We start from the raw sequence: 27001 nt of genomic DNA, 5'->3' as shown, positions 1-27001 counted from the left end.
CTCTTGCAGCAAGTTTCAGAAGCCTCAGGAGTCACATATTTCTTTATGGTCAAACTAACCCCAGTCACCTTGCTGACCACTTCTACCCCGGTCCATCTGGCTCCACCACCAGCCCCAGCCTTCCCATCTCTTTGGTCTGCTCAGCCACATAACTTCTAAAAACAATATTGCGGATCTCAGTGTTTTTCTACTGATTTCCTAAGCCTTAGCTCAGGCTCTCCTTCCAGAAAATGTTCTCCAGCATCCCCCCACACCAAGCTGGGTTAGGTACCTCATCCACACTTCCCTCTTGCTCTGTGCATTTCTTGATCACCAAACTTACTATGTGGCATCATGATAGTTTGTGTTGGCTTCCATCTCCCTCAGTTGAGAGTTCACTAGGGTCAGGTGTATGTTTCAATCATCTCTGATTCTCTGACGCCTAGTACAAAATCTGGTGGAAGCAACATATAACTATTTGTTGAGTAAACAACATCAGCTTCAGTGATACCTCCACCCATCATGTTACAAGAAGGGCTTATTAATTCTCCCCTGGAATCTGGGGCAAGAAGGAACATCTTCCATCAGCCCCTTATTAAGACGTTATCTCTAGACACTACAGATATATTCTTTGCATCTTTTCCTATATTCCTCAAACCCCTGCCCCAATATACATATCTTCTTTTTCTATAGCTGAGGTGCCACGGACACAAAAGTCATGCTTAATATGCAAAAGATAAGCTCCCATTCAAACTCCAACTTTTCTAAAAGATAATGTCCCCTTTATCATCCTTAAATCTCTCTTTCCCACCCTGCCTAGACTTGTTGGTGGGGGACCTACTGCAACAGGTGAAATGGGGCCTTAGGGCCTCTGGATTGAGGCTCCAAAATGTAGACGCATGACAAATTGAAACATCTGACAGTCATCTGCAACCTCAAGGTTGTAGCTACAAACTCTCTTGTCTTTCTCTTTTAAAATTTGAGGTCTTTGGAATTAGTTGCAGCTTGTGAAGTACTAGGAGATGAGCAGGAACCGTCAATGGAACCACCCGGTGGTCAAGGAGATCAATAAACCAAGTAAGAAGAAACAAAGAATGGCAGGTGCTTTTCACAACTTCTCTGTAAAACTTTGTATTTGGCTTTATAGATAAAAAATATTCTCTTATGATTTCCATTAACAATTTTATAAATAATTTCTATTGACCCCCTAGAACACTCATGATATACCCCAGATTACTAAACATATTATCAACAAATCTCATTTGCCATCACTCTCTCACTGCTCCCCTGCCCCAATCACACTTGCATAGCTCAGGATATATTTGTTTTGCCAGTCATTTCAGCACTGTTAAAATGCACCCTTACGATAGCTTTGATGACAAATACAAAATACCGTCATTAAAACATTCCTTAGTAGAAAACATTGCATTCTTCCTTCACACGTTATGAGCTGTCTTAAGAAACAGGGGAGGAGTGTTTGAGGGAAGAATGGAAATGGTGCTCCGTAAAACTTAACACGCTGCGGGTTGACTTTCGCCTTTGATACTGACTGCATGACAAATTGTATAAACCGTAATAAGCAAATATCACACCACAAGATTAAAGCCTCAGTGGGAAAGTATCATTAACCACACCAAACATGTATTTGCTTTTTTTGTTGGCATCAAAATGTAATTGTTTCTCTGTAAGTCAAACATACCTCATGGTACAACGGTGATCCAAATCTGTGCGGCGGGCAACATAAAAGGGAAGCTTATCCTCTTTCATCCATTGTGTGAATGTGTTTTCCTCCAACCAAAATGATCAGTTTGAATTAAAGTTTATTCTGTCCTCCTCTATACATGTCGCCAAACCCAGCATATCAAGTTTGAGTAAGTACAAAAGAATGATCTATGTTTGTCCACTAGGTTGGTTAAAGCATACGGCTTTAGGGGGTAGAGGGAATGAGGTCACAGACACATTTGAGAATTTGAAAAAGAGCTCAGATTTTTCACCCTAAAATAATACACATTCACCAAATCGTGAATTTACCTTTCAGGGGGTTCTTGACTCCACCAAAGCCCCATTCGTGGTCCACAGGTTAAGTACTTACACATTTGAATGAAAACTTCATAGGGTACAGAAATTAAATCATTTGCATTTCTTGGCAGCAATCGTATTACCTAAGACTAAATATGATAACATTTTGAAGTAGGATTTAGTAATAAACCAGTTTTAGAAAGGAATTTTACAGATCCTTCCCCTACTGACCCCTTACAAAGAGCTTGTCCAGAAATATTGACAAAGCATCCATCTGATAAGGGGGTACTATCTAAAACATATAAAGAACTCATACAACTCAACAGCAAAGAAAGAATAATCTGACTGAAAATGGATCCAAATAAAATCTGAATAGACATTTTTCCAAAGAAGTCATCCGAATGGCCAGCAGGTACATGAAAATGTGCTCAACATCGCTAATCATCAGGGAAATGCAAATCGAAACCACTATTAGTGGGAGAAGTTAGTGAAAGCTTAAGTCAAAACAGGATATTTTCATAATCTCAAAGTATCTCTCCTAAATATTTCTCAATTACAAAGGGAAAAATAATAACTTAACGGTGGAGAAACCTGGCCTGAAATGCCTTAATTAACTAAGGGATCAAAGCTTAAGTCACCAGTAATGAGACATATGGACATGAGGAAGACCTGACATGACACTCTGAGAAAGACACAATATCACTTCTGTGATATTCTTGCCCAAAACTTGTAACGTGTTTCTAATCATGAGAAAACATCAGACAACCCCAAACTGAGGTGCATTCTACAAAATAACTGACCAGGATTCATCAAAAGTTTCAAGGTCATGAAAGACAAGGAAAGACTAAGGAACCATCACAGATTGGAGGAGATTAAGGAGACACAGCAGCTAAATGCAAGGTAGGATCTTGAACTGGATCCTAGGACAGAAAAAGGACATCAGGGAGAAAACTGGAGGAATTGGCATATTTTCATTAGTAGCATTGCACCGATGTTAATTTCCTGGTTTTGATACTTGTACTGTTGTTAACTTTGGGAGAAGTTGGGGGAAGCGGCACTATTCCTAGAACTTTTCTGTAAGTCTAAAATGATTTCAAAACAAAAAAATAATAACATAAAAACCATAGGGTTTTGAAGCCTTCTGTCCTCGAAGCTTTCATTTTTATCTAGTTCTCAAGAGAGAACTAGAAAACTCATTTCCTTGTTTAGCCCTGAGGGAGCAAGCCACCTCCCACTCTGGTAGCCCTGCTCACCTCCATCTCAAGTCTGACACTTGCCTCTCAGAATTCACCCTTCAAGCAGGAAACATTTATTTAGCACCTCCTGTATGCCAAACCCTATACATAAGGCAGGTATGGGCCCTGTTTTCTCACAGCTTACTTCTCTTATCCATTCAACCTTTTGTCAATTACTATTTAAGTGAGTCACCACTCAAATTTTAAATATTGCACTCACCACTGTCCTTCCAGGATGGATCCAGGAGATTCATATTCTTATCTCCTATACTGCTAAGAAAGAAATCCAGAGATGAACTAATCCAGGTTACTATTTGGACTATTAACATAACAGTTTATATTGGTTGAGCTGAACACGAGTGTTCTTCTGACTATCAAATGACCTCCATGTCCTGTTTTCTAAGAAAATTTATCATCGATCACATGGCCTGCTTATAGCAGCAGCAGAGATAATGTTTTATTTACAAGGTCAACCAGTTACCTGGGGTTCTTTGCAAGAGCTTGATGTACTCATCTTTTAATGACTTAGAAATCATCACATCCATTAACACTTAAAAGAAAAAGCCTGAAGTAAACATTAAAGTATCTTTGCTAGAAACTCACTGACTTGGGCAATGGTAGATTTATTCTTAACAAAATAAGAAAACATCAGCAAGTAAACTGCATCAGGAACTTACTTGGTGATTTGAGGCCAAATCGGAGCTTCCCTGTTAACTACTTCAGTTTCTCCTCTTGAAAAATGGGAGTAATATCCACTTCTTATGCCTTCATAGGGAGCATTGCACCCTGAAATTGTATAAGGCATGAGCCCTAGGAACTTTCATTTAGTATACCCTTCATCCATATCTCAGCCGAGATATATTTTCCCACTCAAGGGTGTTTTTGCTACCATGAAGCCTTCAAATCCTTAACTCCTTTTTGATACTGACACAATAGATGGGAGGAGAGAGGGGACAAAGCTACTTACATATTTTACAAACTAAACCATGTTACCTTTTTAGTTGGGAGCACACACACCTAAAGTGAGAGGTCTCCGAGTCTTCAGTGGGGAACATACTTACCTGTTCAGAGGTCTTAGTTGGAAGTATATTATTCCTACAATGTATGCCTGAGATATTTTTCTTATTAATTGAAGATTTTAACACAGATATTCATAAGTGAATTTATCGTGTTCTTTTGTGGGGGAGAGGAGTGTATCAATCAGGATAGGCTGGGTTATGCTGTGATAACAAGCAATCCCCAAATCTCAGTAGCTTAGAGTATCACAGGTTTAATTCTTACTCACATATCTACTGTGTCTCTTCTCCATGTCATCTTCCCTCTGGGATGAGGTAGATAAACCAGATGATCTGGCACGTTGCTGGTCTTCATGGCAAGAGATCTGGTGAACCATGAACTGGATTTGAAAGCTTCTGCTTATAAGTGGCTCGATGTCACTTCTGCCCTTATTTTATAGGCCAAGGCAAGTTGCATGACCACACCTGACTTCCACAGGGTGGGGATATGTCATCCTACCACAGGAGGCCCTCAAGTCCTAGAGGCAAAGGCAGATGCCTGTGGTCCGAAGAACTGCAACCTGTCCCCCAGGAGGGGCAGCAATACTTTGAACGATAGTACAACCTACCAAAGAGGCCTGTCAGGTCTACGTTTGTGTTGTGCTGGCTTCAGAAAATGGTGTTGGAAGTTTTTTTCTCTAAGTTTTAGATCAGTTTAAATACATTAGAATTTTCTGCTCCTTGAAATTTTGAAAGAATTTACTAATACAACATTTTGAGTCCAGAGCTCCTCAGATTACCTTCTCAATTACTTCCCTATTCAGTGTTGCTTTAATCTCCAATCTCTTTGGGACCTATTTTGTTCATTTATATTTTCAAGAAAAGCATCCACGTAATCCAGCTTTTAAAATATATTTGAATAAAGTTTTATCAAATACTCTTCTAAGTTGTTTAAATTTCCTCAGCATCTGTGGTTACTTCTTGTTCTTTGTTTCTTTTTACTTTTTAAAGTGGCTTATTCTTTCTTTTTTTTTTTTTTTTCCAGCTTTCTTGAGGTAAAATTGACAAATATGAGTGTATATGTTTAAGGTCTACAACGTGATGATTTGATATACAGTGATTACTAAAACCAAGCTAATTAACATACCCATGACCTCACAGTTACGATATTGTTTCTTATTGTTTAATTTGTATTAACTTCACACATTTTAGAAATACGTATTTGCAAAAACAGTTAATTTTGATAGAGATAGTACCAACTCCAGAGTTGTTGTGAAGATTAAATAAATTAGTATATGTACATTGGTGAGAACAGTGACTTAGTAAGTATATTATTAGTATTAACCATTATTATTCTTGTCCATAATTTTCCAGTTTTGATCACCCTTATACTTATTGTTAAAGCAGAATTATACAAGGTCCTCTTTAAAAGTTGACCAGAGTTTCCTACCATTAATAATGCACTGACTTGCACTATCTTAAATAACTTGTAATGCACTCACAAGGTAAGTAAATAAAACCACTAGGTTACGTGTAAGTTTATGGGTAATAATGTCATGGTAGAAAATCATGTATATGAGCTCATAATATTCTCCTAGAAATTATAGAATAAGGAAGTTCATATATGCTACTATCAACAAATTTCACTGCAACTGACTGTTTCATTTTCTCAATTCTTTGTTATCACTTAGACTTCTTCCCACTGAAAGATAAGAATGAGTTAGGCACGTAGACCTCAAAGTCTTTTATTCTAAGGGGACAACAGTAAAAGAAAAAATCTGACTACTGCTTCCCACTTGTTTCCTATGAGGAAACTGCTTTTGACTTGAGTTGTTTCGGTTTTTAGTTTATTTTTTAAATTGGTAACATGTTGTCAAGCCTCTATCTGTTAGTGCACCTGAAACTAATATAATGTCAATTATATCTCAGTTAAGAAAAAACCTTGAAAAAAATCTTATATGAGAGGGACTTCCCTGGTGGCACAGTAGTTAAGAATCCACCTGCCAATGCAGGGGACATGGGTTTGAGCCCTGGTCTGGGAAGATCCCACGTGCCTTGGAGCAACTAAGCCCGTGTGCCACAACTACTGAGCCTGTGCTCTAGAGCCCATGAGCCACAACTACTGAGCCTGTGTGCCACAACTACTGAAGCCCGTGCACTCTAGAGCCCGTGCTCCACAACAAGAGAAGCCACCACAATGAGAAGCCCACAATCCGCAATGAAGAGTAACCCCTGCTCGACACAACTAGAGAAAGTCTGCACGCAGCAACGAAGACCCAATGCAACCAAAAATAAATAAATAAATAAAAATAAAAAAATTTTAAAAATCTTATGAGTTCAGTGTTTTATAGTAATGTTTATAGAAAAATTACCAACCCTCATTAAATTAACACAGTTCACATTTTCAACCTTTTGGTTGATACAGCCATCACACAGTCACAGCTAATATAGTTAATTTGAATAAAGGAAAGTCTGCATTAATATATGTGTTTAAACACATAATTCTGCTTAAAATTTCTACTATAACACTAATGATCCAATGGGAACTCACATCTTGTTTTCATGAATAAGGGGTTACTGTCTTATTTGTACCTAATGCAAATCATACCATTTACTTTCAAAATGCTTGTAAGCAGTCTCTCTCAAATCAGTTACACCCCTTATTTAATAGTGTATACAATTAATTTATTTTAAAAACATCCTTTATACTAGTATAATAGAAAACTTCAACTCAACCCTTAAATGATCCAAACGATGTTAATAATCAGAGAAGCTAAGAAAAAGTTCCCAAATAGTGCAGGGCAAGTAGATTTTCCATCATCACAAACATGTGAAAAACACAGTAAAGCAGGTAAGACACTTTCGTATATCATTGCATTTATCCTCACAACAATCCTGCAAGGGAAGTGATATTAGCCCCATTTAACAGATATGGAAGCTGAGGCCCAGGGCAGCTGGGACTTACCCAGGAACACACAGCTCATGTTCTTTCCATTATTCTACAATGTTGAAAAGTTTAATCTTTAATTCAAAATGGTCGTTGGTTAGATTTTATTTCCGTATTTCTGGCTAGCATCTAATAATAATTATCAATGACTTTTGAACCCACTGTGTCAACATTAAAATAACCAGATATCTTGGTTGTTTTGTGAGAGAACTCACCTTATGACTTAGCAACACCAAACTGATTCAGAGAAAGGGCTGTGGAAAAAGCGGGTTTCTCATGGTTTTTGAAGCAGTACTGCCACCTCGTGGACTAATGGTGAACTACAGTCCGCTTTAAGCCCATGGCACTAACCTCATGTGGGCCTTAGTGCTGCTGGTAACGCTACTTCCTTTCCTAGTCCATCCATTCCCCCAACAATAATAGTGAACAGAAATATTCTAGGTTACTTTTACAGGTATTAACTCAATTCTGACAAGCACCTTTTGTGATTTTGTTTGTCTGATTAACAGATGAAGAAAATGAAATACAAAATGGTAAAATAACTTGACCAAAGGCCCACAGCTAGCGAGTGGCTGCGCCAAGATTCAAACCCAGGCAGAGGGCTCCAGAGTATGAGCCCTTGACCTCCCTAGAAGTACTTATTTTCTGTTCTCTCCTCAAACTTTCTAACCTCTGAACTCCTCCTTCTCCAACCTGTTCCAGTTGGTTGTTTTTTCCCATAAAGGAACTTAGTAAAGAACTTCCACAAACCCCCAGCACCACAGCTACACACCTAATTACATCTGTGCCGTATCTTCTGCCTTCCCTCTTGAACTATGCCCAAACTATTCATTTGCTGTGTAAGCCAACCATTCCATTTGGGCACTCAGCCCCACGCCCCCTTCCAAGGACACTGCTCCAGCAATTGGCCCCCTCTCTCTACTCTAATCATCAGTTTCCCCCTCTCTATAGAGGGATTATCCCCACCAGCATACAGTCTGTCATTCCATTCAATAAACTACTATATTTTAATAATCATTTTAAATGGGGCTTTTAATTAATGTTTGATAGCTGATTTAAGTTGAACAGACTAAATTTCTTTAAACAATCCCATTTACAACCCAAAGTCCTTTGAACAGTTTAATAGCATTTATACTTTTAAGATATTTTGTCAATAGCACTTCAAATGCTTGACCCAACAAGCAAAACCTTCCCAAGTACTTAACTCTTATAAATATAATAAATTAAATGTACAGTGACTAAGTTCTCTGACATATTTCAGTATTTCTGCAGGCTTTGTAAGATCTTAAAATACATTTCAACTAAAATGTACAAGTCTAAAAATGTTAGGCATTTTAAGTTGGAAATGAAGGCCAGTGTTACATACTGTAATATGCCAATTATGTTCCAATACTACTTCAAATAGCAAATACTACAGTTTGTCCCAATGACTATAAAAAACTATTCCTGAACTTAACACTGAAGTGTTGATGGCTATGGGAATTGTTCCCTAACCTTTTTGAAAATTTGCAATCGTTACCTATCTCATCTAAAAACGGCAGCACTCTGTGAAGTTTTGTTAAAGGGAATGAGTGGTTTGGGCCCCAGCAGGCAGGCCAGTTCAGGGTGCTGGCATGAGGAACTCAAGCTTGGGGGAATTCAAGGGTGAATTAACTACTGTAGTAAATTCAACGATAAATGAGAATACCAACCTTGGATGGTTGTGGTGAGAATCAAATAAAATAATGTATGGGAAAACCCTTGTCACATGTGACAGTTGATGGCAGCTAGTTTTTTGGTAGAATTTCAACCTTTCATTCTTACTATTGATAGTAACCAATATCAGCATATTTATGAAGTTAAATTTTTTTAAAAGCTTTAAATTTATTTAAATAAATTAACCCTTCTTAACATGGAGACAGTTTCTAACCTTGACTAATCTCATAATTACTCAGGGAAGCAAACTCCTGGTTTCTTATAAGCCACTGGGCTTCATGATTGCTTAAATCAATTCATGAAGGGGAAACCAGACCCTCTGTTTGAGCACATGTCCTTATCAGAACATAGGAATATTTTTTTCTGCTTTAAAAAAATATATCTGAATTCACAGAACTGAAATTTTAAGAGGAGACTGCAATTACAAAATCTTCCTTTAACTAAGAATTCTTCTGGCCTAAGACATTTCCTTACAGATAATTAACTACTTAAGGAACTGGGGGAAGGTGGAAAAGGTAGCAAGTGTAAAATCGGTGTGCTAGGAATCAGTAGCCAGTGACTATCCATCAGGAATTGATACATCTCAGAAAGCCAAGAAGAAAATATGAATTTCTTTATAAAAAAATGTGATTTACATTGAACTTTTTTTAAAAAACACAAGTATTTTCCAAAACAAGCTACTCTGGTTTGGGGTTCTGAAACACAAAATGATGTTAAGAATAGAGGGAAAAAAAAAAAACCTAAACACAGATCAAATGGTTTTCAGAGGTAGGTAGCTACAAGATAAGCTCCAAATATATCAATATGTATAAAAAACGCTGAAAGGCTACTAATCACAAGAGACATGGCAAATGTTATCATTCCGCTGACCTGAAGCAAGTTGAAAAGCTGGTAGAAAGGCTGCATATTCGGGAAAGAGGAAAAACATGGTCTGTAAGGCCTACCTGCAGACCTTGTCCTGAGAAGCACAGTCAAGATTACAGAAAGAAAAAGAAACATGGGCTGGTGAGCACAGTTTTTAGTATTCAAATCTGCCTCATCACACTCTTTGAATACAGGTCAAACTAGAGTCAATTATTCAGAGTTGGCCACTAATTTGCCACACTTGGAACAGATACAGTCCAATCACCAGCTAGGTGGAACATGTGACCTGGGGTAAGTGATGACATCAAGGAGAGGGAGGCAAACTCAGCTGGGGCTTGGGAATCCCAAGTGCACCGATTAGAGTGAAGAAAGAATTTATTTGTTGTTGCCATTTGTTTTGTTGTTGTTGTTTTTCCAGGATAGAAGGGAAAAATAAAGCCCTGTTCCTTTGGCAGGATTCCTAGTTGAAACTGTCTCCAGAGTTCTGAATGCTTGGAGACGGTTGAAATAGTTGCTGAAACAGAACTCTGCTGTATTAAAATTAATGTCAACTTGTCCAAGATGGATATACACTATGACCAAAACAACTGAGAAGATCTTCCAGCTGAAGATGCCATGAGATAATTTAAAATAGCACATGGAAAACCATGTTTAAAAACAGGTTCTTATTTTCCAAGCATAGTTATTCCAGTCTCTTCCATAAAATTGCTTCTGTAAATAGTTTTTTTAAATGTATCAAAGAGATCTCTTCCCAGTAGTTAACAGCATCAAATCTATTCCAAGTTAGGAGTTCTTATGTGTCCTGTTAAGCGCACACTATGATTCAATCTTCTTGTTCTCTAGAAATCCATCAGATGTATTATGCTGCAACAAAGAAGTGCTTTCTTTCCTTGTCATGGTAGCAAAAAGCATATCCATCATCCCCAAGGTTTCTAGTAGTTCTCTTTGGTAATCAATCTCTTTTTCTACAAGTCCTTGAAGTAACAAAAACTTTTTATCAACTACAGGTGACTGACCAATCACAGGTAGATATATATCTAGAAAGAGAGAGAGGAAACACATTTACTAGAAACATCTTTCTAAACAATACATGAACAGCAATATTTAGAAAAAGTACAAAAATATTAAATATAAAAGACATTGAAAAATCTGTACTTATTTTACATAAAGTAAACAATCCATCTGAAAAACGTATTTCAAAAAGAAATAATTAAAGAAAGTACAGTGTTGAGGTTCTGACTTACTTTCATTTTCCCATTAAAAATTAGTCATGGTCATTGGAGGTATTTAAGGAAAAAACTTTTTAAATTATAATAACCCTGGTGCCAGCAACTGAAAGCCAATCCATTGTAAACATTTTACTCCCACTTTAAAATGCACTGATTTACTACTATTGTTTGTTTTCTCCATGATAAAGACAAGGTATATCAATCTATTTGATTTCATTATTTGACATCTCTACTTCTGCAAGTATGCTACAATTTTTCAGGTTTTAACAACTACTTACCAATAATTATTTCGGCAGCATTAATCAAAACAGGGGCAAATCTTGGCTGGGACAGATTCCTACAAAGCAAAAATTCTGTTTACTGAAACCTGCAAACTTTAAAAAAAAAAATCCTTAAAATAGATTTACTAAACTGTTCTGTCAGTTCTTTACAAAGCTCAAACTAAAAGTAAATTTGGAGATAAAATTTCAGATGCAAAATACATGCACTTCATAGACATAAAACATACCTTATCAAAAAATTAAGAACACGACTGATTTCCTTTTCATCTCGACCTGCAAGGGCATTTGCAAGGACTCCTCTTCGATTTAGCTCCTTTATGATGGAAACTGTAATCTCAGGCGTCTTTATTGCACAACTGGGCTAGAAAATTTTTCAGAGTCAACATGAGCAGACAAGACAGTACAAGAAAAAAATCATAGTCTTGGAACTCACTAACAATTACCAAATTTAAACAGGTTTTTCTCTTCCCAGTTTTGAGTCATGGTAATGGACAAGGCAAGAAACAAAATGATTCTTTTCAAAATAAGCTCCTTGTAGATACATCAATTTTAACAAATGCACCACTCTGGTGGGGATGTTGATAAGGGGGGAGGCTATGCATGTGTGGGGCAGGTAGTATATGGGAACTCTCTGTACCTTCCCCTCAACTGTGCTGTGAACCTAGAACTGCTCTAAAAAAAAGTCTTAATAAAAATTACACACACAATCTGTAGTGAGGTGGATGGACCCAGAGTCTGTCATACAGAGTGAAGAAAGTCAGAAAGAGAAAAACAAATACCATATGCTAACACCTATATACGGAATCTTAAAAAAAATGGTTCTGAAGAACCTAGGGGCAGGACAGGAATAAAGATGCAGACATAGAGAATGGACTTGAGGACACAGGTAGGGGGAAGGGTAAGCTGGGACAAAGTGAGAGAGTGGCATGGACATATATACATTACCAAATGTAAAATAGATAGCTAGTGGGAAGCAACCGCATAGCACAGGGAGATCAGCTCAGTGCTTTGTGACCACCTAGAGGGGTGGGACAGGGAGGGTGGGAGGGAGACGCAAGAGGGAGGAGATATGGGGATATATGTATATGTATAGCTGATTCACTTTGTTATAAAGCAGAAACTAACACACCATTGTAAAGCAATTATACTCCAATAAAGATGTTAAAATAAATAAATAAAATAAAATAAAATTGATTACCATCCAGCCCTTATTAAAACTCAGTTGACAAAACTGGTATTTGAGAGAAGAAATCTATGGACCAAGTTAACCATCATTGCTCTAAATTGGTTTTTAGCTCTATCCTATTTTAAGTGAATTCTTACTTGAATTGTATTTGGTTACCTATTTGCTGAAATGACACTATAGAAGTTGTGGGCATTTATTATTATGTCTTTGGCTTTTACAGAGGGTTAATACATAATCCTATGCTTGAGAATATTTCTGCATCTTCTAATGACATAAAGACTATCGCATGATTCCTATATTTTTCTTAGTGTTCCAACTAAAAACAACTCATGATAAATTTCTCTGTACTATAGTGTGAAAAAAAACTTTGTGTATTTTTTCTAAAATATAGATACATATGTTTCCTTTATCTGATAATAACAATTATGAAATTCAATCCATTATCCTTTTTACCTTGCTTCTAGGAAATTGGAATATACATTTATGTTCAACTCTAGTATATATTCATAGCCTAAGTTTCTGCATCTTTCTATAGTATGGGTATTCATATTCAATATGATTTTAGCAACCTATTTATATGTGTGTGTCACAAATTACATCCACTTTTTTGAAGCAGAAAGAGTATAAATAAATTAAAATTAAAATTAAAAAAAAAAAATACACACACACACACACACACACATTCCTCACTCACCTCAAGGACTCTGTCAAGTGCCTTAGAGATCCGGAAGTTTTTCAGATCCCTGTCATACAATTCTAGGTGTTTCTTTGATGGCCTGTTGATCAAAATGTCATCCTGCATTGAAAAGTAAATTTACAGAGAAAAATCAAATATCCATTTAGAGCTTCATTCAAAATAAACTTCTTCATAGTGGTATTTTTTCATAGTTCTGTGGTGTCCTTGAACTGTATCAAAAACAATGGTCAGGGCTTCCCTGGTGGCACAGTGGTTGAGAATCTGCCTGCCAATGCAGGGGACACGGGTTCGAGCCCTGGTCTGGGAAGATCCCACATGCCGCGGAGCAACTGGGCCCGTGAGCCACAATTACTGAGCCTGCGCATCTGGATACTGCGCTCCACAACAAGAGAGGCCGCGATAGTGAGAGGCCCGCGCACCGCGATGAAGAGTGGCCCCTGCTCGCCGCAACTAGAGAAAGCCCTCGCACAGAAACGAAGACCCAACACAGCTAAAAATAAATTAAAAAAAAAAAAAAAGGTCATAAGCTCATATTGTCGATTAAATGAAAATGGAATAATCTGCCACATCACTGTGTTCTTAGTGTCCTATGATCTTAACTTACGATACATACACAATACCTCTGTTCTGGGCAAACATTACTCACTGCAATTCTCTTTAAATAGCAAGCAGTGATTCAGCAGAAAGAGAAAACAAGAATCAGAGAAACTGCCATCTAGTTCCAGTAAAGAAATTCTGGATCAACACAACTTCCTTATATCTCCATCTTCAGATGCCAAATGGAGATATTATTGGCTCTACTCTTTTTCAGGGTTGTTTACAAGATCAAATCAGACAGTGTGTGAAAGACACTGTTCTGAGCACCATAGCATTGTTATGATTCAGGGCATTAAGAAGTACAGTTCTTATTTCCCATTACTTATTAATTTAATGTCCCCAATCTAGCAATGTGGAGATAAATCTGAGGTAGAGAAAAGCAAAATGAAGCTAAATGCCATGTGAACTACACTTTTCAGTAATGTGCAGGGATGAAGTTGGATACTCTAACAAATTTCACCTTTAAAAAAAATTACACAAAATATATAAATACCTGTTGTTTCATATAATTTTTTCCTTTAATAAAAGTTCGATATGCAGGCCTTCTTCTCCTGGGAAGAGAATCCTTCTTTGCTTCAGATTTCCGATGTTTAACACTCAGTATTCCATTGGTCATTCCTACAACTATTGTCTCATCTTCATGCTAACAGCAATTAGAAAAATAAGTTAGTATATTCCTAACTCATAATTCATCTTACTTTTTCTTCAAAATACCATTTATAATGTGTTTGCCACCTATCCATACTTTCAACAAGAGTTCCATTCAGATATAGATACTCTAACAAAAAGTTAGAATAAAATCATTTTTTTCCTCCAAGATACTATTATATTGACAGAACTTTTAATTATACTTGGAAATTATCACTGGCAGTTTGTATAATAATACACAGTTAATGGCATCTTAAGAAACTTTCAAAATAATTTTTTTCCCCACATCCTCTTCCTAGAAAAAGAATAATGTGGTAGCATGACTTTCCACAATCTTGTCAAAAAAATATTTTGTAATAACTTTTCCCCTCCCAATTTCTATATAATGTATTCAAATCTATTCCTCCTCAATGGCTCATGAAACTTGACAATGAACATTCCAGAAGGAGCAGTTAACAAAGAAAAGGAGACATTTCATTGTGTTACCCCTATTCTCCTTTTTTTTTTTTTTGCTCAGAGAGCCAACTTGACTTTCTGGAGTATTTAACCCTTGGGGTAAATGTACTGAAGAGAGATTTATCTGCTGTCCAGGTCCTGTCCTAGTGTTAACAATGCCTACAATACTGTAGTTGGTTTCAAGCTATGCAGTGAGTGGGACCTAAATCTGAATTCATGCCTAGTTACTGAGACAAGTTACATGTTCTAGCAATTATCTAATGTGGTGAGAAGAAAATAATACTTATTCAAATACAAAGATAAACCCTAATATTCCATTTTAGTTTCATTTAACAGGCAAGGTTAGTGAAAGCTTTAAAAAGAGCTCAAAGTACTTACTGCAAGTGCAAGACTCAAAATTGAAGCTGCATAATCAAAACTGTGGACTACTTTGTAGGAAGTTGTGCTATATACTTTCACCTTCCTAATGAAAAAGAAAGCTTTGTCACAAATCATCTTGGAAATGAGCATAAAAGGTAAAATTTCTATTTTTTGAAACTCAATATATGAATATTAAAACTTATACAACAATGAAGAAAAACAATGATTAATAATATTAGTTACAAACTAATTCATCACTGGATCTCTTTTAAAAATGAACTGTTTATTGTTATGTTTGCATAAAGACTTCAACCAGCCACCAGAAGGACAGACCACTGTCTCCTGAAAATGAAACTTGAAAGTAAAGAAAAAGCATCATGAATGTTCATCGGAAAGAGCAGGGTTTCTCAACTTCATTCAGCATTATCGACATTTCGGGCAGGGTAATTCTTTGTAATGGTGGCTGTTCTGTGCACCGCAAGATGTTTAGCAGAATCCTTGGCCTCTACTCACTGCATACCAACAGCACTCCACCCCCAAGTTGTGACAACAACCAAAAATGTCCGCAGATAGTGCCAAATAGCCCCCTGCAGGACAAAAAACACTCTGGGTTGAGAACTACTATGAATAGAGCCAACTTACACCTAGCTTTATGAGGGACACATCTAAAAATCAAGTCCCAAATTGCCTAGTAACACCATTGCAGAGAATTTGCTATATATTTACATAGTAAGTTCCTCTCTATTAGAAATATTTTCTAGCTTTTAAAATATGTATACTTTTTAATAAACATGCTGAAAAACCAAGGTTTTCCGTATCAGTGAAAAAGGGAAATATGGAAATAAAATGACCAACAACAGATAAATATAAGTAAATTCTAGAACTGGGCCATCATTCTAGCCACATATGGCTAATGAGCACTTAAAAGGTGGTCAGTGAAAAGGAAGGGAATTTTTTATTTTACTTAATTTTAATCAACTTAAATTTAAATTTTAAAACTGAGGCAGTATAAAATATTTTTCTGTTAAACACAAGTATATTTCACTTTAACTGTAAAGTATTACTACTGTATTAAGGGCATGTATTCGATGCTGAACTTGCTTCTAGTCTATCATTAATAATTTTTACATTGAATACATATTGAAATAATATTTTAGAGTAAATAAAATATATTATTAATTTTACCTAGTACCTTTTAGCTTTTAAACATGACTGGTAAAACACTTAAAATTACATATGTAGCTCACATTATATTTCTATTGTACAGCACTGTTCTAGAACATTAATTAATGAAACACTAATACCTACTGAAAATAGTAATATTTAGAAATGTGTATTTCTATACATTAATGTATAGAAATTTTTACATGAAGTTTTAAATTTTAAAGAATACAAGCTAGAATATATATACACATACTCATTATAAATATTTCAAAATATACAAACATACAATGATTTTAAAAGAAAACTACAGAATAGAAATTATTTTAAAAGATTAACGTTCACATGGTTCAGTAAATTACCTCAAGGGAGAAAATAAGTTTGCTATATGTAAATGAAATGTCAAAACTATTTTCAACTCAATAGATTTTTTTTCATGGAAATCATTTGGTAGAATATTTATTCTATCACAAATACTGCAGAAATAACTCATTTCCTCAAGCAGTAAACATGTGTACATTAAGAATGATCCAGGGCTTCCCTGGTGGCGCAGTGGTTGAGAATCTGCCTGCTAATGCAGGGGACACGGGTTCAAGCCCTGGTCTGGGAAGATCCCACATGCCGCGGAGCAACTAGGCCCGTGAGCCACAACTACTGAGCCTGCGAGTCTGGAGCCTGTGCTCCGCAACGAGAGAGGCCGCGATAGTGAGAGGCCCGCGCACCGCGATGAAGAGTGGCCACCGCTCGCCACAACTAGAGAAAGCCTTCGCACAGAAACGAAGACCCAACACAGCCAAAAATTAATTAATTAATTAATCAATTAAAAAAAAAAAAAAAAAAAAAGAATGATCCAGAAAGAAAATTAAAATGCTAACCTATCCAGTGAGCCAGAAAGTAACCTCTGTCCAGAGCTGCTCAGACATAAGCACGTCACAGTTTTATGATGATTTTTCAAAGACACTAGCAACTGTCCTCCTTTTAGCATGTCCCAGACTTTAACATAACGACCTCCTATAAAAAGAAATAATCATTAGTTTGATTATGAAAAGATCTGAAAAGCACTCTTCACTGGACACTCCACAGCACGGAGTGGAGGGATTCCAGAGCCAGACTGCCTGGGTTCAGTGCTGGGTCTACTATTTACCGGGTACGTGGCTGGTAACAGTTCCTACCTCACAAAAATCTGTTATGATGATTAAATAATTTCATATTTGTAAAGTACACAGAACTACCTGGCAAAATAAGAAGTATAATCAAGAAAGATTTTATTTTAACAAAATTAAAATCATTCTTCAAAAGGAATTCTGTATAACCATGGAAAAGAATAACATAGATTTCATTTCCTAAAAATTCTGTGAATCCCAACAAAACTGAAAAACTCTATAACTTTTACTCTAAGAATTGGAATCATCTTTAAAGCCAATTTAATCCAGGGGTTTAAAAAGAATTTTTTTATTATGGCATCTTTTCTTTCAATGAAATATTAAGCAAAAGTCTAGTAGGTAAAATGGAAAAAGAGGCTGGGGGGCTGGGGTTGGGAGGGGACGAAGTTCTTACTTATCCTGACTATGTAAAAGGGGCTGGAACCCAATTTACAGTCCCTGTCTCCCCACATGACAGAGATCACAGTTTGAAACCACTGATCTAGCCCAACCTCTCATTTTCAAGGTCTATATTGGTTAAAGGATTGCCCAAGGCCACACAATTAGCTACTGACACGACGGAGATTAGCATACAGGCATCCACTCTCCCTGTTCAACTTGTATGTACTTCCATTTCTCAAAATAACAGCAAGAAAAATAGGTAACTCTGACAATATTATCAACTTACTTTGAAATCAAATAGGTACTGGGGAAAAGAGTATAAAACAGGATAACCTCTATTTGGATTTTAGAATTAAGCAAAAAACAAAACAAAACAAAGCTACACACTACCTACGTATTCTTCTAATGTCAACACATTAATTTTGACTTAACAAATGAAAAAAGACAATTTACTTCTTCCATTATAATTTTTTAAATGCACCTCAGTTCCAACTTGATAAAAAATGTATCAAGGCCCCTTTGACTCCACATTATCTTCTCCTCCAGCACCATTAGCTATTTGCTGGGTAAGGCCATTTCAATCAAGAGTCACATAAAAAGAGATAAGCCTGATTCTAGATCTCAAATGACCTGTGTTTTCAAAAGCTGCCGCACGTAGGAACAACAGCAGGAGTACGACCTGGATTTTTAGATTAAGTACACAATGAAGGCTCTCAAGTTCTGAGATTTCAGATCTGCCACTTACCACTTTGTCTTGGACAAATTACTTAAAACTTTTATTTTCTTTTGCAAAATGAGGGAAAACTATCTTGTAGGCTCACCTAGGGGACTGGAGATAATACATTTATAATAGCACAGTGCCTGGCTCATATTAGCTACTCAATAAATGAAAATTGCTTGCCTGTCCCACTTATCAACTGTCTGAGCAAAAACTGAGACACGCATTTCAAGTGCACACTGATAAATTATAAAGAGTAACTAATAAAGAAATATCTGACTCAAGACGAACAATATTGGTGAAAGCAATTTTTAAAAGAAATACCTGCTGATACCAGAAGACCTCCAGAGGGAAAAAGCAGGACACTCTCCACTGGCTGCCCATGCTCAACAGAGATAACACTCTGGTTTGTTCGTGCATCAAACATCTTCACAGTGTGATCATATGACCCTAAAATGTCAATTTTTGTACTATGTGAGTTTCACTACTCAAAATAACAAAAATTATACGTGTGTGTGTGCATAATCAAACATAAACTTTAATGGGAGAAGAAGCATAGATGAAATTTTAAAAAGACATATGTATACTCATGAAGACACAGTACTTCCAAACCCTCTGGTACCACTGACTGTTTCTGAAGCACTAACCTACACAGAAACTTAAATGATTCCTATCTTCAGACTACTGTCACTACTGAGTCGCCTGGGAATCTTTGCACAGGCACCCATTAAGACTGAACTGCACTATCTCTGTTTCTTGGCTGCTGGAGAACCTGTGAAAACCAGAGTACAGATGTTTCCAAACACATCTGGAGGATGATAAGAACAATCCCCAGGGACTTCCCTGGTGGTGCAGTGGTTAAGAATCCGCCTGCCAATGCAGGGGACACGGGTTCAATCTCTGGTCCAGGAAGATCCCACATGCCGTGGAGCAACTAAGCCCATGCACCACAACTACTGAGCCTGCACTCTAGAGCCCGCAAGCCGCTACTGAGCCTGTGTGCCACAACTACTGAAGCCCGCATGCCTAGTGCCTGTGCTCTGCAACGAGAGGCCACCGCAGTGAGAAGCCCGCGCACCGCAACGAAGAGTAGCCCCCGCTCGCCGCAACTAGAGAAAGCCGGCCCACAGCAACGAAGACCCAACGCAGCCAAAAAACAAAAAACAAAACAAAAAAATACCTTGCCTTAAGTCTGAGTCATAAACTTAAAATAAAAAAGCTTATTTCATAAAAAAAAAAAAAATCCCCAAAAGAAAAAGAAAATAAGACAATTGGATAAACAGAGACATATTCTTTTATACAACTTTTTAAAACTCCTCTATCCCGGGGTAAGCTGGGACGAAGTGAGAGAGTGGCATGGACATATATACACTACCAAATGTAAAATAGATAGCTAGTGGGAAGCAGCTGCATAGCATAGGGAGATCAGATCGGTGCTTTGTGACCACCTAGAGGGGTGGGATAGGGAGGGTGGCAGGGAGATGCAAGAGGGAGGAGAAATGGGAATATATGAATATGTACAGCTGATTCACTTTGTTATACAGCAGAAACTAACACACCATTATAAAGCAATTATACTCCAATAAAGATGTTTAAAAAACAAAAAACAAAACTCCTCTATCTCAAAAGAGTCCCAAAGCAATATTAAAGTATATCAATAAAATTACCAACTTCAGGAGGGAAGAAAAAGATTTCACCAACCTGTTACAAAGAGATCTGGGTTCAGTTTGCTAGCACATCCACACCTCACATAATCAGAATGTTCTTTGAATGTCAGAATTTCTTTGGAGTTTGGAATATCCCATAATTTAACTGTATAATCATCAGCCCCAGAGACCACATGATATTTGTCAGCTGTAAAATCTACTGTATGAACTGCTCTGAAAGATCAAGGATCAGTATATTAAAAAGCAAGGAAAAATTATTTCTGGCAGCTTCTGACATCAAACACCCCTCTTCCCAAAATAACAAAAAAAGCAGCTCAGTTTCAGTGAGTAATTGTAGGGAGAAATCATGAGAGAATAAGAAAATCTTTCAAACAGGTATTTGTCCCCAAGCCAATTTAAAATTTATATACCCCTAGTACTATGAAGTTAATAAGAATATTAAACAGTAGCCTTAAAATTATATTTTCTAATAAGTTAACATTTCTACTTAGCACCTCAACAGAAAGTAAATGTTCTAAATGTTGGCACAAAGGTACTTTAATTTGAAAAATTTCAAAATGGGTAGTTCTTAAAAAATTCTAAGGACACTTGCCACTAAGTAGGATCGTATTAAGTGAACTTGTTATATTTAAAATGTTTCACTGATGGACTAAGACTATCCTGATAATATAAAAAACACTTTTGAGATTTAAAATCAAGAGCAAATTTCAGCGACGACATTGGTAATCTTGAAAGATATTAAACTGTCCTTGGCCATTTAATTTATAAAGGGGCAAAACACCAAATCCAAGTAGAAAAAATCCGCCTTCCAACTTGATTTCAAAATAACAACCTCTAATATAGTCCAAGCCTTTAGAGTTCTCATTAATAGTTGTGAGGTTGCCTTTAGATCAGCAGTTTACAACCTCAATGGGGTCACAGAACTCACTGAGAAGTTAACGAAAGCTACAGGACATCTCCATAGATAACCACACATTTCCTAAAATGTCACATACAATTCTAGGAAATTCATGAGCCCCATCAAACTGGACCATAGGACTGAACCAAGTTAAGCACTGTCTTAGAACAACCAGAAAATAAAGTCCATGATGGTACATAATCTTCACAGAACTCTGTTTTTTTCAAAGCCTGTAAAACCAGTAGAGCTTACAATAATACAAAACACAAACACATAAAAACCAACTATCTGTAACTGTATGGTGACAGATGTTAACTCAATTTATTGTGGTGATCATTTCACAATATATACGAAGAGTGAATCATTATGTTGTACACCTGAAACTAATATAACGTATGTTAATTATAGCTCAATAAAAAATAAATTAAAACAAAACAACTGTCTCTTACTTAGTATGGCCTTCAAACTGCCTGAGGGGAGCCCTCCCACTTATATCAAAAAGCTGAATGCCACCATCTTCACTGCCAGCCACAAGCAGTCTACCATCCTGCCGAAAAGTAGCACAGTATGCTGTGTCTTTAAATCGTGAAAAGGTTTTTATAGGTTCTTGGGAGTATCGGCCATAAATGTGAATCTACAAGAAGATAAAAAACACAGTATTAAAAAAAACAAAACAAAACAGTATTTTACTAGATGGCTCAAGACCAGTAGTAAATATAAACTACATAAAAGGAAAACAAAAATTATATTTACCCTTGAAGAAGCTGTGACAGCATAATTATACGGAGGCTGTGGAGAAAAGTCTACTTTTGACACTGCACCAAACTCCTTGATCTGAACAGGGGTCTTAATGAAAAATAATAGCGTATTAACAAAGTTACAACTGGTAAGACATATTTAAGCATATAATTTCTTATTGACAATTTCTTTTTGTTCTTAGTAACTAGGTTGTATTTAATAGAGAAGTATGAAGAAAGCAAAAAAGATCCAAATCCCATCACCTAGACAATCTCTGTGGCCATTAAAGTAAATAAATATATGGTTGAAAAGCCACACCCCACTTTTTCTCTTTAGCTGTGGAGTTTTCTGTGATTATTACCGGGAAAAAGTTATGCTTAAACCAGCATATATTTAACCATGTATTTTTTAACTGGCACAAAGATCATACCACACAGGTTGTTCCGCACCTTGCCTTTTTTTCACTTATTAACACCTTAGCTAGTAACTTTGCATAAGAGCAACAGCTTTATCATCCATTATAAGATTCATCATAATTTAATTTACCAGTTCACTACTAACAAACAGGTTTTTCTGAGATTTCTTTTTTTATATAAATTTATTTATTTATTTATTTTTGGCTGCGTTGGGTCTCCATTGCTGCGTGCGGGCTTTCTCTAGTTGCGGCGAGCGGGGCTACTCTTCGTTGCGGTGCATGGGCTTCTCATTGCGGTGGCCTCTCTTGTTGCGGAGCATGGGCTCTAGGCGTGTGGGCTTCAGTAGTTGTGGCTCACGGGCTCTAGACCATAGCCTCAGTAGTTGTAGCGCACGGGCTTAGTTGCTCCGCGGCATGTGGCATCTTCCCGGACCAGGGCTCAAACCTGTGTCCCCTGCATTGGCAGGCAGGCGGATTCTTAACCACTGCACCACCAGGGAAGTCCCTGAGATTTCTAATATTACAAATAACACTTCAATGAACATCTTTATACACAAATTCTGGAGAGTATATTCATTGAGTAAGTTCCAAGCTGTGGAACTTACAAGACCAAAAGGTATTTTTATAATAGATAATGCCAGAATTGCCCTCCATAAAGTCTGCACCAATTTCCCTCCCTCAAGTAGCAACGATGATCAAAATTTTTCATTTGTGCCAATAGAAGATGAAAAAGTATCCAAATTATTATCCAATAATTTTATTATCCAATAAATTATTATCCAAAATCCAATTATTGTTTTAATTTGCACTTCTTCAATTATGAGTGAAGCTGAAGCTCTTTTAATATATTTATTGGCCACTTAAACTTCTTTTTCTATAACCTTCCCAATCCCAATCTTTTTCCATTTTTCTGTTTAGTTGTTCAGCTTTTTTAAAAAAATCATTTGTTAGCCTTTACATATATTCTAGAAGAATTAATTTTGCATCTCTTCTTCCTTAGATTAAGAAAAATGAAAAAAAAAACCCTTCTTTCATGAGATTCAAATTCTAAAATTTAATTCATTTGGCATTAATTAATCATCCATTCTGTGCTAGATACTTGTATGATTAAACTGATTAAGGAATATGGATTTTTATATAACTCCAAGAAAAAAATATCAGATATCAAATTTTCCACCCAAACTATAAGCTGCTGATAGATTATTTTTAGTTATTAGTTCTCTATTAGCATATCCAAAGTATAACATATGCTGAAGAAATTGGCATAAATGTAAAACACCTCCCTCCCTTAATTTTGTCTATACTTACCTTATAGTTGTTCCAGTACAGTGTATCTTGGGTGATTTTTTCACCAAGTACAGGATATGCCTGGATCGCTACAGGCTTATACCCAGCCATACTTTCATATAATTGCACTGTTATCCAAGGGTAAATAGTTTGAAATTGGTGTTAGAAATAAAGCGACTCTGCCTCACGTCTGAAAAAGAAAACATTTTATAAACACATTATTATTCATAAACCTGTATATAGTTATGATTTTCACTCTGCATCTTTTCAAAAAGCTGTGTGGTAGCTTATAGATTAGTGATCAGAAACCACTTAATTTTAATACAGAAGGGACAATCTATAGGAAGCAGGAAGAACACAGATAGGGCTACCATAGTGTACTATCTACTCAGCTATAGGCAGAGGCTATACACAAATGTTCCCACACCTAACTGACCAACTTACAACACCTGGGAATAAATCTGGTTCAGCCATCCAGTAGCCAAAGCAGAGAGAAACACACTGGTTTAGAATGTTCACTTATTGACAACAGAAAACGTTAAGGTGAAACTGCAAATACAAATGTTCCCTGAAATTAAACTTAAAACGACATTTAATCTATAAGAACATAATCTAGGGACCTGACTTCCTGAAAGCCTAAAATTGCCAAGAAGAAAAGAAAACAAAGCTAATATTCTAATGCAGAAGATTAAAATTTAAAACCTTAAGATAAAAATCTAATATTCTGATGTAGAAGCTTAAAATTAAGTTAATTTTAAAAGGTTTAAACAGTAAGAAAGGAAACAAGAATAAAGCAATTCTGAAATTAAATTCTAAATTAAAGTGACACAATAAAAATTAAAACTTTAACTGACATGTAACTAGGCCGAAATGTCTTTCCAGAACCATTCAGTTGCAACAGAGAGTCAATTATATCAGAGGAATGATTCAGTGGTGCAACTCATCTTTCCCAAAAGCCTGAAAACACCGTATCAGTAACACCAAAATAAATAGGTGTGACATATTTTAAAGGCTTTGATGAAACATGGCAATCGATGATTTAAAAAGTTTTCTGTTCACTGAAGTACCTATAATGTGTAGGACACACTGTTTTAGGCACTGGGGTGCAATGGTGAGTGAAACAGACATGGTCAGTGCCTTCATGTACTCCAATATTCTTCATTTCAGCTGGTAACTGGCATCTGGAATCAGCCTTGACTTGTCCTTCCTTCTCACTTCTAACATACAAATAGTTAACAAGAGCTGATTTTACCTCCCAAATCTTTCTGAACTCCATCATGTCCACTCCACCTAGTTCCACTGCTCTAATTCACATCTTCTCATCTAAAGGTCTCCCTGACTCCCTTACCTACCTTCCAAATAGCCACCAGAGTTACCTAACTACCATGCAAATCTGGCTTTTGCTACAAAGCCCAACACTGCCCAGAAAAGAAGGTGCAAGCTCCTTTACATGGCCCTCTGTGATCTTGCCCTTGCTTACCTTTCCAGCTTCACCTCGTTATTCCCTTAACACACCATGCTCTTTCTTGTCTCAATGTCGTTCTTCATTTGTCCTCTATGGCAGGAATGACCTCTTTCTACCTACTTCCTATTTATCATTTAAAGTTCAACTCAAGGATCACATCCTCCAAGAAACCTCTCACCTCCTAAGCTGGGTCAGGGGCTTGTCTTCTATAATCCTGCAAGACTCTGTATTTCTGTCAATGCACATAATCACACTGCATTTTTAATGACCTCTTTTTCCCATTAAATTGAACATTTCATATCCGAAAGATTAAAAACAAGTGCTCAAAGAATATTTGTGGAAGGAAAGGAAGCATTGTGCTGGGTTATATGGGAAACAAAATTAAAATCACAGGTGGTATCTATTGTATGAACACTGCCATAGAGCACAAGTCCACGAAGTTTTTCTGTAAAAGGACAAATAATAAATATTTTAGGCTTTGCAGGCCAACAGGCAAAATGGAGAATATTATGTAGTTATTTATATAGCATGAAAGAAAAACGTCCCAATTTTTTTACTAAGGAAACCGCCCCAAATAATAAGTTCAGTATTTTGTTTATGAATGAAAGGAATGGGACTTTTTGGAGGAGGGGGAAAACATTTCACTTACTCTGGTTCAAAGTTAGTGTTTCCTATCATCAAACAGATTGCAAATATTCATCTATAAAAATCATTCTTGGCTCACTGAATACCCCAAAACAGACACTGGGCCAGATCTAGCCTGTGGGCCTTCGCCCCTTACTACCGCAGAGCTGACCCTTGAACAACACGGGTTTGAACTGCGTGGGTCCACTTAGAGGCAGATTTTTTTCAATAAATACTACAGTACTACTGAATTTCCATTTTTTTGAATGCACAAGCAGAACCTAGGATGTGGAGGAACCTGGATAAGGAGGAACCACGCATATGGAGGGCCCATTGTAAGTTATCCTTCAGGGGAAGGTTGGGGCCCCTAAACCTCCCCCTCCCCCGCAATGTTCAAGGGTCAGCTGTATAGGCAAAGGAGTACATAACTCTGCCTTGAAAGAAATCGTTTAAAGCTTTAGAAGGAAAAAGTGAGGCACAGGAACAGTGGTTTGCCAGATTAAAGTGAGGAACAGCATTAGAGGCAGCGGAGGGGAAGCAAGACAGACAAAGCAAAGGCACGGATGCAAGTGATGTGAAAATGAATAGGAAGAAAATGATCAGGGAGAGGTTAGAGGCTGAGAAACTGGGACTAAATGAAAAACAGGTACTACTCCATCACAATGCAGAATACCAAATGTATGCTACAAGTAACGTACAGAACACGGAGCGCTCAGAAGCGATTTTTAACTCTAACTTGGCGGCTGCCAGAAAGATTCAAAGTGTGCATTTCAGCTGGGCCTTTAAGTATAACATTAAAACGAATTAACCATTTAACATGGCTGGGCACTGCAAACTGAGGGAACCTCATAAGCAAAGACAGAGATGGAGATCGGCCTAAAGGGGTGTGGCTTACTCCGGGGACTAATAACGGTGGACAGTAGGAGTGGACGTGACGTGACTGTAGAGAGGGAAAATCTAGGTCGAAGCTAAATTGCGGGGATCCTGAGTTTAGCTATTCCGCGGAGACTGGGAAACCCCAGAGGAGCATGCTAGATACCAAGGAAGGCCCGATGTTGAGTCCGGGCCACCCCCATTGGGAGCCCCCTTCACCTACCTCCGATGGGTCCGGAGGGTCCGCCGAGACACCCCGGCCTCAAGGAGAAGTTCTTGGACTCCGCCAGCCCCCGCCCCGGACTGTGCGGTAGAACATGCGGAAGGTCACGCGGAGCCTTGAAGGAGCCGCCGAAACACGCCACGAACAGAACGGCGAGACGCGTCGCACGAAGGTGACGTGATGGCGCAGACTCCCGAGAC

The 27001-nt window shown here is 37.2% G+C and overlaps 1 protein-coding gene across 2 annotated transcripts; it reads right to left on the bottom strand.

Annotated features, from left to right (window-relative positions):
• Positions 1 to 8189: 8189 nt before the first annotated feature.
• UTP15 (UTP15 small subunit processome component) lies at positions 8190 to 26970 on the bottom strand. 2 transcript variants are annotated; one of them, XM_036846706.1, is made up of 13 exons: positions 26802 to 26970; positions 23638 to 23806; positions 21930 to 22022; positions 21626 to 21810; positions 20313 to 20491; positions 18936 to 19061; positions 17225 to 17360; positions 15207 to 15291; positions 14218 to 14367; positions 13125 to 13226; positions 11472 to 11605; positions 11242 to 11300; positions 8190 to 10771 (listed from the first exon to the last, which is right to left on the bottom strand). In XM_036846706.1, exons 2-13 carry the CDS (start codon positions 23725 to 23727, stop codon positions 10551 to 10553), a joined length of 1560 nt encoding a protein of 519 aa, XP_036702601.1. In that variant the 5' UTR covers positions 23728 to 23806; positions 26802 to 26970; the 3' UTR covers positions 8190 to 10550. The 2 variants fall into 2 exon arrangements, with proteins under 2 accessions (XP_036702601.1, XP_036702602.1); XM_036846707.1 differs by lacking the exon at positions 11242 to 11300 and having other exon boundaries at positions 10586 to 10771; positions 26802 to 26958.
• Positions 26971 to 27001: the final 31 nt, after the last annotated feature.

This window comes from Balaenoptera musculus, chromosome 3 (genome assembly GCF_009873245.2).
Source record: "Balaenoptera musculus isolate JJ_BM4_2016_0621 chromosome 3, mBalMus1.pri.v3, whole genome shotgun sequence".
NCBI lineage: Eukaryota > Metazoa > Chordata > Mammalia > Artiodactyla > Balaenopteridae > Balaenoptera > Balaenoptera musculus.
Note: the sequence above shows the minus strand (reverse complement) of the source record. Positions and strands in the feature narration are given on the sequence as shown.